Source organism: Varanus komodoensis, unplaced genomic scaffold (assembly GCF_004798865.1).
Source record: "Varanus komodoensis strain SLA01 unplaced genomic scaffold, ASM479886v1 scaffold49, whole genome shotgun sequence".
In the NCBI taxonomy this organism is placed as follows: Eukaryota; Metazoa; Chordata; class Lepidosauria; order Squamata; family Varanidae; genus Varanus; species Varanus komodoensis.
The window spans coordinates 6,577,936-6,591,786 of NW_025336072.1; the positions used below are offsets into that span (position 1 = coordinate 6,577,936).

A 13,851-nucleotide genomic window follows, 5' to 3' on the forward strand; every position below is an offset into this window, starting at 1 on the left:
TTGGCAACCCTACTCTTGATTGGGATTGGAATACCTGCTCTGGGAGGTAGGTTGGTGCATGGGAGGGATAGTGCCTTGAGACCTAGACTGAAATTGAACTGGTGAATGGTGCCACTTACAAGGGACATAGGGCCTGGAAAGTGGAATTTGGTTAAGTCCCATTCAGCGAGCAGTATTCCTGGCCTTTTGGACAGCGTCCATTCTGTTATCTGTTCCTTCACTGAAGAAGCCAGCACCACTGAAGGGCATATCTTTAATTCTGGCTTTCTCCCCTCCATAGATAAACCTGAGGAATGGAGTCAGGTGAAGTAGCAGAGGCCTATGGTACCTGTCATGTTTCTGGCACCACATTTGGCTTGATGTTTTGCCATGTGAATTTCCTGTTGGGTGAACTGAGTAGCCTTGGTAGTGATTTCATTAGCCAGGTTTTGTGCCTCTTTAGGGAGGGATGAGCAAAGTGATGATCTCTGGTCCCATAACATGAGACATTATCTGGCCATGGTGGCCTGTTAGTTGGCCATCTTGATGGAAAACATGGTGGATGAATAGAAGTGGCACCCCATGGCATCAAGATGCTTGCTCTATCAGATGGGATGGAGCGCTCTCTAGGGGATGCCTCTTGGCGTCATCCCTTGTCTGTGTCCCTTAGCTGCGGCCTGGGCTGTCCAGAGACTCCCTTCCCGGAGACACAGAGGTTTGATTGTTTGTTTGTTTTGTTTGTGCTGTGCTTTGCTTCATTTTTCTTCCAATTAAAATTTAAGTTTATTTTATCCTTGTGTGTGTGTGAAAGTGGGTTTTTGTCTGGGAGAACTGGGCGAGAGGAACTGCAGGACAAACAAGGCAGGGGACCAAGGTAAGGTCTCGGAAGGGATACCAATGGCAGACCAGGAGATGGCCTTGGCGGGAGTCACGGGTGTTGCTGTCCGCTGCGACAGCTGAGACATGTTCGCCCTTCTACCCCAGGAGAGGCAGGGATACACTTGCCCTCGGTGCAAGATGGTGACCCTGCTAGAAGAGGAGATGAGGTGCTTGAGGGCTGAGAGAGCTCTCCAGGTCCCCCCGGAGCAGCCCTCCTCTGGACAGAGGGTTGAGGGAGAGGCCATGGGAGGAGCAGGTGCGGAGACATGGAGGTATGTCACCCACACGAGGAGGAGGCCAGCACAGCCTTCTCCTTTTCCTGGCACCAATCTGGAGCTGGGAAACAGGTTCTCTCCACTTGGGGAGGCTGGGGCTGATGAGGCCTCGGGGGACCAGCAGGACCCCCGGCCTGGGACGTCAGGCGGCAAGGGGGCCGCTGCAGGAGAGGCGAGGGTCAGGACACGGCCGCCCACCAGCACCGGGAAGGTACGGCGGCGGGTGATTGTTGTGGGGGACTCCCTGCTGAGGGGCATTGAGGTGGCAGTGTGCTGCCCCAACCTGGAGACAAGGGAGGTTTGCTGCCTGCCGGGTGCACACATCCAGCATATGAAGGACAGAGTGGAGCGTCTTGTTCACTCCGGCAGTCACCAGCCTCTCCTGGTGATTCATATGGGCACAAACGATGTGGCCAGGCAGGGTGTGGTTGGGACCACCAGGGACTTTGAGGCCTTGGGGAAGAAACTCAGGGAGCTGAAGGCCCAAGTGGCCTTCTCGTCAGTCTTAGCTGTCCGAGGATTTGGGCCAGGAATGGACAGGAGGGCCTCCAAAGTGAACGATTGGCTTAGGGTGTGGTGCCAGAAGGAACGCTTCGAGTTCCTCGACCACGGCACTCATTTTCTTGCTAATGGACTTCTGGCAAGGGACGGGTTACACCTCACGAGGATGGGGAAAAGGTCCTTTGGAGATGCTCTCGCGAGCTTCGTCCGGAAGACTTTAAACTGAGCCGGGGGGGGGGGGTCAGGCCCCCCAGTAACGTGTCTGCACTGGACAAGTGTGGGGGGAGGATCAGGGCTCTGGGAGCAGGGTTTTAGAGATACTGCAGGGACTGACAGGACTCCTACAGAGAGGGGCCAGGTATCAGGGAGGATGGGAGGAAGGAGGAGGCTGGGAACTCCAAGGAAATAAAGCAGTGGGAAGGAGTTGAGGTGCATGTACATCAATGCTAGGAGCATGGGTAATAAGCAGGAAGAGCTTGAAGCTCTCCTGGGAATAGGAGGGTATGATCTGGTGGGAATCACAGAAACTTGGTGGGATGAAAGGTAAGTCTGGAATGTGAACATAGAAGGGTATCACCTTTTTAGAAAGGACAGGAAGGGAAAGAGAGGTGGGGGCGTGGCTTTATATGTCAGGGAAGGGATAGGATGCAGTGAGATAGAATGCAGCACAGATGGGGATTCGGTAGAGGCAGTCTGGGTGAAGCTTAGGGGTTTTGACAGGGAAAGAGACCTTATAGTAGGGTATGTTATCGCCCTCCAGGTCAACTTGAGACCCTGGATGATGTCCTGACAGGCCAGATTCTAAGGATATCTCGGGGGAGAGACACAGTAATTATGGGAGATTTCACTTTCCCGGATATTACTTGGGAGACTCACTCAGCGGTGACAGCCAGGTCACGTTGCTTCCTAGAAGCTACAGAGGGAGGGTTTTTCACACAGAGGGTCCAAGAGGCGACAAGAGGGGGAAACATCCTTGACTTGGTCTTGACCAATAGGGAGGAGCTGATAGATGAAGTACAGATTAGGGGAGCTCTGGATGCGAGTGATCCACTCCATCCTTTGCTTTGAGATCAGGGGACTGGGGACGTGCAGCAGGTCGAGCACTAGAAGCTGGGACTTCAAGAGGGCCAACTTTGGCCAACTGAAGGCCAGACTGGAGAAAGTCTCCTGGGATAGGTTACTGGAAGGTAAGCGAGTTGAGGAGGGGTGGATAGCACTCAAAAGGGAGGTTTTGGAGGCGCAAGTCTTGACGATACCTCTAGTCAGTAAGGTGGGGAGGCAGAGGAGATTGCCGCCATGGATGCGAAAGGAGGTGATTAGAGGGATTAGCTGAAAGAGGAACCTCCGCAGGAAATGGGTATTGGGGGAAATAGACAAAAGGGTATACCGGGAGGAGGAGGCCCGTTGCAGAAAGATTCTTCGCAAGGCTAAGGCTGATTACGAGCTGAGACTTGCCAAGACTATCAAGAGCAACGAAAAGGGCTTCTTTCAGCAGGTAAATAGGAAGAGGAAGGGGAGACAAGTGGTGAGACCACTAAATAAGGAGGAAGGAGATCCAGTGACTGATATGAGGTTACAGGCACAGATGCTAAATGATTATTTTGCCTCTGTGTTCTCCCCAAGGCAGGACAGGGGAGATCTGCATAGGAGATTAGATGAGGCTGGGGACTTAGGGGCACAGATTAGAGTCACCCCCCCTTGAAGTCGAGGGGCTCCTCAGGGCATTGGACATTACAAAGGCGCCAGGCCCTGACGGTTACACCCAAGAGTACTTAGAGAGTTGGCAGGGGTTCTCTCACACCTGCTGGCCCCCATTTTTGAGACCTCGTGGAGAATGGGTGAAGTTCCAGGGACTGGAGGGTGGCATCAGTGGTCCCAATTTTCAAAAAAGGTAGTAGAAAGGACATGGGGAATTATAAACCGGTTAGCCTTACATCCATTGTAGGAAAAACAATGGAAAGGCTCATAATAGAGAGAGATCTAGTGATGCTAGATAGGGAAGGGAGGCTGACAGTCACACAACACAGCTTCCGCAAAAACAGGTCCTGCCAGACAAACCTTGTGGAATTCTATGACAAGGTTTTGCGATGGCTAGATGGAGGGGATGCAGTGGATGTGGTATACCTGGATTTCAGCAAGGCCTTTGACAAAGTGCCCCATGATATCCTGGTGGAGAAACTGAGCAGTTTTGGGATACACCAAAGCACTGTCCGGTGGATTAGGGCATGGTTGACTGACCGAAAGCAGAAGGTAACCATTAGCGGGGAATCATCGGGATGGCGGCCAGTGACAAGCGGGGTCCCCCAGGGCTCTGTCCTGGGGCCGATCCTGTTTAATCTTTTCATTAATGACATGGAAGAAGGGGTGAACAGTCTGCTGATCAAATTCACAGACGACACTAAAACTGGAGCAGTGGCCACAACTGAGGAGCAGGTACTCCAGATCCAAAAGGATCTGGACAGACTATGGAAGTGGGCAGGAGACAACAGGATGGCGTTCAATGTGGATAAGTGCAAGGTCTTGCACTTGGGGCATAGGAATAGCTGTCATAGGTACAGGTTAGGTGACAAGTGGCTGGAGAGCAGCACTTGTGAAAGGGACCTCGGGGTACTGGTCGACTTCAGGCTAAACATGAGTCAGCAGTGTGATGTGGTTGTCAAGAGGGCGAATGCCACCCTTGGTTGCATAGCCAGAAGTGTGGCTTCTAGATCAAGAGAGGTATTACTACCACTCTACACGACTCTGGTGCGCCCGCCACTGGAGTATTGTGTTCAGTTTTGGTCCCCTCATTACAGAAAGGATATAGCCAGGTTGGAGTCAGTGCAGCGTAGGGCCACAAGGTTGGTGGCCAGTTTGCAGGGGATGCCATATGAGGTGAGACTGAGGGAACCGGGTCTCTTCAGCCTGGAGAAGAGGAGACTCAGAGGGGATATGTTGGCGACATACAGGTATGTGAGGGGATGTCACATGGAGATGGGTAGAGACCTGTTCTCCCCTGCAGAGGAAGGCAGGACACGCTCCAATGGAGCAAAGCTCAGGGAGCCAAAGTTCCATTTGGATGCCAGGAAGCACTTCCTGACAGTCAGGACCCCGAAGGTGTGGAATGGGCTTCCACAAGAGGTCGTTGAGGCCCCATCGGTGTGGGTGTTCAAGGATAGGCTGGACGTCCATATGGTGGGCATGTCGTGAGCGGAGCTGGCTGGTGCCAGAGGTCAGACTGGATGGCCCAGGAGACCCCTTCTGACTCACTCTGTTTCTATGTTTCTATAACTGAATTTAGACACAGAAGTTGGAAAAGGAATTCAGCATCGCTTTACATATTCTCGAGACTGTAAGGAGATGGGCCCACAGGCATGGGAGATTTCCATTCCTGGTAGATGGCATCAAGTAAGGTTGGTGGCAGAGGTATAGTGACTGGTCCTGTGCTGTCTGCATAGATTGCCTCAAAGACCAGGTCTTTTACCATGCCTGAATCTCAGTGAAGGTTGAGCCTGAGATTGTGCGCCATTCTGAGAACTTGATTAGAAAAATGTCTTCAAGGACATGCAGAAGGTTGAATGATTGTTGAGTCAACCCAGATTGGAGAGTTGGGAAGAGTTGGGAAGAAGAAGGCAATTGGAGTTGGGCAATTGGAGAGTTGGGAAGAAGAAGAATCAGAAGTTGAGGTATTTGGTTCCAAATCTGAGTGTGTAGGACTAGGTAGAGTCACATGAATATGATCAGAGTTTGATCTTGGTAGTCTGGAGTGGAAAATGTGAATATTGAGCCATTGTATGTCTTGGCTCCCATGATGGGTCAGGCAGTGGTTCATGAGCTGAGGAATCTGTGTGGGTGGAGAAACTGCCATATCTAGTCAGGCTCCAACATGGTCAGTCATATCTGGATTCAAATGATGTCCAGCATTCCTTACAGAAATCAGCCTCATAATCCCTTCTGCAAGGTGGGGTAGGCCAGTGAGGTTCACTCTCTCTTTCAGTGAGTGGGATCTGTAATGGCATATATCAGGTTCAGGAGGTTGGTGCATAATCTGAATAGGTGAAGATTGGTCATCATGCCTTGGACCCAGGGTGAGTTGGCATATTTGGGAGAATGGTCTTGGATCTTGCCCCAAGAAGGACGTGCTTGGTGCTGGTTGGAAGGACTGATTCAGGAGCTTGAGGACCAGTGTCAGGACCAGAGAGAACAAATAGGTGGGTCTGCTTCTGGTGCCATGTCTCTACTATATGGGAGGTCAGTAGGGGGTGGAATGTCACAGTGTCTTTTGAAGCATTTGCCAGCTTTTTGATATGTTGCCAAACTGTATGTTTTTGCCTTTTTCAGCAGTTTTTTAAGCTTTAGCTTTTTTACAGGGCTTAGGTCAGTCTGGGCAGCAACAGAGGTGTCTGGCAGAGGGGTGTATGCTGCTGATCCTGAAGTGGATGGCTGAGGGGAGTTACCCCCATGTAGGGCTCTGCTCTGGAGTTCAGCTTTGAGGCGGTCAACTTGATGCTTTCTGACTTGTTTGGTGAAGGCCTGACTGGGGCAGCAGGAGTCACCAACGTGAGTCTCACTGAGACAAAACAGTCAGAGCAAGTGGCTGTTGGCAGGGGCAGTCTGCTGCCACACTGGGCATGGTTGTGAAATGGAGCCTTAAGCACCATCATGATGAGCAAAGGGCAAGAGGCAAAGCGGAGGGTCATGGAGAAAAGGATAAAGTGGGAAAAGTAATTTTTTTCTTTTTTCTAAGAGAAGCTTGAAGAGATGAGTGAAGAATGTGGAGATGATGAGCAATCAGGAGATGACTGTGGATAAAAAACAAGAGATCAGAGGAAGAACTTCTTGATGTGTTTATGATGGCCATCAAAGAAGAAATGAGGTCTCGGTGGGAGCTGCTTCCCACATGTTGGGCATGCCTAGGGGCTGAGCTCCCATCAATTACTAATCAGCTTTGAAAACTTCCCAAATGAGTCCCATGCATGCATGCACAGCTCATATGTGTGGTGCACAGAGACCATGAAGGAGAACCCTTAATCCTCTGAGCACATCACTGAAACTTGCTCCCTCCACTCTTCCTCCTGTATCTTAAAACAATGAAGCAGTGAGGTCAGAAACTTTTGCAGTGAAGCATCAAAAAAGGGAAACATCATTCTTGAGGCAAGAATGGTTTACAGGTTTGTTGCTTATGGTGTTGTGACAGAAGCAGTGAAGCAAGGGGAAAACCTTGGGTGGCAGACCAACCATATCCAAAGGAGTGTCTGTGTTAGTCTCTTGCCCAGCCATTGATTGAGAGAGTGTTAGGTCAAGCTGGAGCCACAGGACCCAAGACAGCATTGATTTGGTAAGGTATACAGCCAAAATGAGGCCTTGTATCCTGCCTTTTCAGGAGAACTTTAGTGGAGAACTTTAAAGATAGTTCTCTGGCCTGAAGAAGGCTATTGCTATTACTTCATCCTTTCTCAGTTGCCCCCTCCACCTTGTGCAATGTATGTGCAGATGAGAAGCTATGGAGAACATCAAGCCCTGGTGAAAGGTGTACTGGTTTTCAGGGTACACTGTCTCTGGGAGTGCAATTTCACTGGTTTCTGATCCAAAAGATTACTTGGGCTCCATGTTGGGGCATGATTCTAGGTGTGTATTGTAGTCCTCTGATTGAGTTGGCTCCTCTCTTTTAGCAGTGTTGAGCTGCTATTCAGGGTTGAAAGCACAAAACAAGCTAACTTTTGTTGATGATTGTTAAAATGCCAGCATTTGCTTTATCTGAAATTTGCACAGGATATCATGGCTGTGTTCACATGCAACACTAAACTATTGTTGTTCAGTAACATGCTTAAGCCTCACTTTCAGAAAGACTGAAAACTTTTGGTTCTGTGCTTAATTGTAATGTCCAAGCCCAGACGAAATGTATTGTACTTTTTGAAATAGGCCAACTTCCAACCATGGTTAATTAACCTGTTTTGTTTAAATAAATTATAGTTAACAATTGCCTTATGTCCTGGTTCAAGCATAAAAAGAAACAATGTTAATTGAAATCAGAATCCAGCCCTGGGTCAGAAGAAGAGGTGTAGAGAGCAGTCAAGCCTGAAGCTTGTGCATTGTAATGGTTAATCAAGTTTAGCATTACATACAAACCAGGCTTACTCTCTGGGCTGTTTCAGCCCTGCATGCATGCAGCCTTGACTGCAAGCAGTTTTGGGGTTTGAACTGATTTCACAGATGACCACTATGCTCAATGTAATATGAGGTGATATGTGGCTTCAAACTTGCTTGATTTGTATCCAGATGATAAATATCCATATGTCAACAGCTCCCTTTTACCAACCTGTTCCTTTGGTATATTGTATTTCTCCTGTTCTCTGTGTATGCTATGCTATAATTGGGACCATATGAGTTAAATGAATTTGTGTGTTTATGAAGGTCAATTAATTTATTGTGCATGGTATGTTTGTCTTGCCTTAAGTTGGGATGCTTTACATTTTGCTGTAATCCTGTATACCCTTACCTAGAGATTAGCCTCATGGAAGGCAATATATTTTACTTCTGAGTAGAAAGATGTAAGGTTTCAGTGCAGTTATTATATCTCTTAGATCTTAAAACAACCTAAGATTTGTGAGAGTTATTTGATAAACTTTAGAGTATGATTGTTATATTTTGAATATTGTCTTATTTTTTGAAGTACACAGTAATTTTGAGGGAACGTTTAATGTGTTAGGAATAGACTTTGGGTTTTAAAATCTATCTAGAAGAAACCAGCATTCATTGATTTTTTTTTTCATTTTGCTCTGATACTAATTTATTAATTAAAAGGATAAAGTATGATGTCTTTCCTGCCTTTCTTTTATTTGCACTTTTTACCAAATTTATATAAGCTTTAAAAATACTATTGCAAACATTTTATTGTTTTTATTATTAATCTGGCAGTGTGATAGAACAAAATAAGTTTGTATATTCTCTAAACTAGCATTTTAGACCTTCAGACTTGTTTATACCATTACAAGCTCCAAAAGAATAAAATGGAGGTGGAAGCCTCCTAGTATACATTTGGAGCCCATAACGGAAAATCCAGTTTTCCCTTTTCAAGTTGTTCTGTTCACTCTGTTTCTTTCACACACCCAAGAAAATCATGTTGTTGCTTTACTATCAGATAAATTTCTTGTTTTAAAAGGTTCTCCCCTGAAGCTAGTCTCAGGAGATATTTTAAGAGTAGAATTATCAAAATAACTAAATGTGCTTGAAGCAAATGTTTCCAACTTGCTGATTTATCACGATTTTTAGAACTTCACCTCCATTTGATAAGAGTTTCTGTATTATTATTGCTGTTGTTTTTATTTAACTGCCATACTGCCCAACAGTTGGAGCTCTTTGTGTGGTTTACAGTATAATCCACTTATGAATCCACTTGGTCACACTATGCTTTTGCATAAGTTTATTAATTTCTAAATGTATGCTCTGTGCTCTAAAATGTTCATCAGCCAGTACCACATGCATATACTAATTTCATGCAGTACAGTAAACAACACAACACAAATCAACTATTAGATTCACAATACTCATACCGGAATTATACATGTTCGCACTGAAATGTCAATGTGCAACAGTTGTTTACATGTAAACATGTATCACATCAAAAAGAAATGTAAGTCATTAGAGACAAAATCATTTGTCTCTAATGAGGTATATGTATGAATGCATGTATGTGTATTCTGGTGATTTTCAAATGGGCCTATTTCCAGATGAATGCCTTCCTACATGAATCTCTAGGAAGTACATATGCCCACATGAGGAATGTGTCACCTCATTATGTCTGTTTCTGAAACCTCTGACCTGATTAGTTCAGGATGGACAATTTGCTTCTTTCTTTCAGATATTGAAAGAACTGGACATGTTTAACCTCAAGAAGAGAAGACTGAGGAGACATATGATAGCACTCTATAAATACCTGAAAGGTTGTCACAAAGAGGAAGGCCAGGATCTCTTCCTGATCATCCCATAGTGCAGGACACAGAATAACAGAATATGAGGAAGCCAGGTTCTGGCTAAACATCAGGAAGAACTTTCTGACTGTTAGAACCATATGACCATGGAACCAATTAATTAGGGAGGTTGTGACCTCTCTCACACTTGAAGCATTCCAGAGGCAACTGGACAGCCATCTGAGAGGGATAGTTTAACTTGGAGTCCTGCACTGAGCAGGGGGTTGGACTCAACTCTGAGTTGGACTCTGGCCCCTTCCAACTCTTCTGTTCTATGATTCTGAACTTCTAGATATTTCCAGTAGCACAGGTTTTGTGCCTGACTTGATATTTTAAATTGGAAAAATATTCAGTTTGTAGACTTCCATCAATACTTTAAAATGGAGGGGTGTGTGTGTTTAATCCCTAAGGAATAGTTTATTTAATAGGGATAAATTATATTGGATTTAGGGAAAGTCCTTTCTAGCCCTATCAATTATTTTATGTTTGTTATATTCTATATTTGTTATAGGTCTAAATATATCCAAACCCTGAAAGCCTTCACTTTAGAAACTGCATGAGATCATACTATTCTGTTGTATGAAATAAATATATGCTTTTGTGATCCAAGACTTCTTTCAGTTCTAGTTGTGCTGCATTCCACCAAAACTATGTAGTGCTAAATATTCAGAGTATGTTTTGAATCCCTTGCAGCTGAATTTCAGTTTGATTCAGCTGGGGTAGGTTTGTACCTCATTTCAAAAATGTAAGGTAGTGTTTTTTTAATGAAAAGCAATCCGTTTAGTAAGAATATTTGCAGTTGGATTTTGCTCCCTCTATAAATTTTCACATCTTGTATCAATGACAGCAAGTGGTTATATTGATTCCACACGCTATTTTATAGTTCTTTATCCTAATTTTTATGAGCAGTTTAACTGGAATACATTCCAGTAAGACCACAAAACCTAGTAATGAATCTGAGGATGAACAACAAAAACACTGAACACCTTAAAACATTTTTGTAAGATTCTTCAGGTATCAGATAATAACACCATTATGAAACCAGCACATCTTGAAAAGCTGTTAATTAATATGCGTCCATTAAAAAACAGGAATGTATAAAGAAATACAAAAAATACATCCAATCTGTGGAAAGGCATTCTGGACTGTGTGTTCAGTTTAAAATTTCATGAATGAAACCTTAAGAAGAAATGCTTAGAAAATAGCTATTATTTCTTTTAATGCAAACATTAAAGTCTAACAAGCATTAGGCAAAATTGCAGGTTATATTTTGTGCTGCTACATTTGATATCAAAGTCTTATACTGCAATGCAATGCCAATTTTTAAAAAGATCTAAGTATTTGTGTGTGTGAAGGGGTGGGGTCTCTTCTGTTATTCACCAGTGACAAAATACTATTTCTTATTGCGATTCAAAGCTGAATGTTTTTCTGTTTTGTCTGAAAAAATCTGCAATTACACAAAAAATGATACAGAGATCCAGCTCACCTTGAAGTCCATTTCCATTTGCACTGGTGCAAGATGGTGGAGGAGAAGCTTGGGGCCTGACAACAGGAGCAAAGGCGCTCTTTTGTTTCACTGCAGAGATGACATTGGCAGGTGAGAATGAGAAAATGCCGTGTGTACTGCTACAGTTTGAAGGGAGGGTGACCGAAGAGGCTGCCATGGTAGGGCTTGACGGTACTACTGTAATAAAGCAAAAATAATCAGGACTCATAGTGTGGATTTTTATGGCAAACATGGAAGGGAGAAAAAAAGATCGATAGGGCCTTGCCTCTTATAATAGTGAAAATATATGGAAAAATAAAATGCTTTGGCTTGCCACGCTCTGGATAACAGGCAAACTCTTTAGTGTTGGACTTAAGTCGCAAATTGAGCAGTCCAATCTGGTAGTTATTTTTTTTCTCTTTTAATCAAGAAATTGGCATATGCCAATATATTTGTCATGTTCTTTTTCTTTTCTTTTTTTTAATGTCCAGCCTCCAGAGTCACCCCTCCTTTTATCCAGTAGCTCATATTGTAGAAAATCAAAACAAAGTAACATTTTATTACAAACAGATATATATATATATACATATATATATATATTTAGTGAAAACATGTAACAGAAACAAACACTTACTGCCATAAGGGGAGTTAGCTGAGGAGCCATTCAGAAATCCGGGGGAACCAGGTACACCGAGATTGGGCATGCCTGCATTGCCATATCCATTCATGCTATTGCTGACGGTGTTGTAGTTGGACTGCTGAGGAGTACTGCTTGGAACATATCCTCGTGGGGAAACACTGCTTGTGTTGCGACTGTAACCTACTGTGTTACATGGAGAAAGCCCATCCCAAGAAAATGATTAATATTTCAGGGGGTGAAGGGTTTCCCTGTCGCATCATACATTACACACTTTTAATTGATTGCACAGCTTTGGTCCAAGTTGTCCACTACTGCCCTGTCATCTTTTTTCAGTTCAAGATAACCTTATCAAGCCAACCCTACTTAAATCATCTACGATCATTCTGTGTTGGCTCTCCTCCTAATAGAGAAAGACAGCCAAGAAAGCTCCCTTAAATCAAATTGTATCAATTTCCTTCACATTTGTCTTTAGAAGTAATTATCAATTCTGAATTGCACCAACATACTGAATGAAGTTTCAGCCTTTTCAGAACTTTAAATGCCAAAGGCAGCCGAGAAGGGAAGTAGGACTCCAGTGATTTAACTCTAAAAGGCTGGATTGGTTTCCATCTTCATTTTTATGAGAGACATTTTTACACTAAAGGTGAACATGTTCTTTCACAAGATACTTAAACATTAATGAAACTGATCCTGCTCCAAACTAAAGAACAGCTTTCTGACATCAGTACAGCATAAGCAAGTTTGTCACACATATTTTGTCGAGAAAAGAATGCACTGTTCGATTTAAAGAAAATTATAGCACTATCTGAACCATGATAGGAATGGAATCCTGTGTTCAGTGGAACTTAGTACCTTTTAAGTGTATTTAGGACTACAGCATTATTCACAATGAACTGGATTTACTAATTTAAACAGATTTTAGTACAACTAGGTTGTCCTAGAAGTTGTACCTGGATGAACACTAAACCATAGTCTAATGCAAGAATAAGGAACTGCTAGACTAGTGGGGCATTTATGTGACCTAGTCCTGCCCCCTCTGTCATGGAGGGAACACTTTTATCTCCAATCAGCAGGTGATCAGAGATAAGTGTTCCTTGTTGTTCAGCACTGGAAAAGGTGTTTGGCAAGTGAAAATACTTATTTGATCACTGCTTATCAAAGAGAAGAGCTTTTTCTTACAGGGCAGAGATGGCAGGGCCAGTCAAGTAAGCTGCTGAGTATGCTGTCTTCTAAGCCTTGTCCTACTTATTTCTGAGTAGACTTGCTGTCCAAGTTGTTCTATTCTGACTGCTAGAATATGGGCCTGAGAACTAGTCCAAACTAGGAAGGAACCCTCAGGCCAAAACCAGTTCCCCACCCCTGGTTTAGCACTGCAAGAACAAACCTAGCCTCCGTGCAAGGCTTATGCATTCCTTTTTCATTTCCTCCAATATAGCTGCGATGAAGACATCACAATCTCTCATTAACTATGACTTAAAATGGCTTGTTTTTACTAACCACAGTTAAGACTAAACACTTTGTCTTAGTCCAGACAATGAAACAAGTAAAAACCTCCAAATTTCTTCTCCCAAGTTGGAGGACATAACCCCAGGGGAGGCTAGTCTTATTTTCTTAGTATTATATTATGATTTAGTATTACATTTGAGCCAGTCCAAAATATTTATTCTTTCAGGATCAGTCAGATATATTATGAGCATTAATACAGAAGAACATATTTACCACGTTTAGATCATTTTCATTAATATCTAACTTTGTTTTTCATTTAATTATCAAGTTTCTGTAACAATCCTAACATTACTACTACCCACAATTGGTTAACACATATTGTATTGGAATATTAATGTTCAATTGATGACTGTCATTCATGTTAGTTGTGATCCAGCAACCGAGCCCACCCACAAACTTTGCATCTGTGCTAATTTTTGCTGTCTTTCCAATTAAGAATTCATCACCCAAATAGTATGTGTTCCAACAGGTAGGGACTGGCAGTGGCTTGTCAACTGGAAGTGCAACAAAATTCAAAAGTGCATGTGTATGAGGGTCTTTACCAGGTAAGAATATTGACTTTCCATTTGCACTTCTGTGAATTTACAAATTTAGTTATTGTTAGCTTTGGTGTTTAATTACTTTTTTAAATCAGTT

General features: G+C 43.8%; 1 protein-coding gene across 9 annotated transcripts in view; it reads right to left on the reverse strand.

Annotated features, from left to right (window-relative positions):
* The window catches only part of EBF3 (EBF transcription factor 3), a 216,228-nt gene that overhangs the window by 14,502 nt on the left and 187,875 nt on the right, over positions 1 to 13,851 (reverse strand). For 4 of the 9 annotated variants that reach the window (XM_044445622.1, XM_044445618.1, XM_044445617.1 and 1 more), the window contains 2 exons: positions 11,704 to 11,892; positions 9,610 to 11,267 (listed from right to left, as the gene is read on the reverse strand). In XM_044445622.1, coding sequence (XP_044301557.1) covers positions 10,984 to 11,267; positions 11,704 to 11,892 — 473 coding nt within the window. In that variant the 3' untranslated portion in view covers positions 9,610 to 10,983. Of the gene's footprint in view, positions 1 to 9,609; positions 11,268 to 11,703; positions 11,893 to 13,851 lie in introns of those variants that run through there. The other 5 variants (XM_044445625.1, XM_044445623.1, XM_044445619.1 and 2 more) reach the window with 5 other exon arrangements.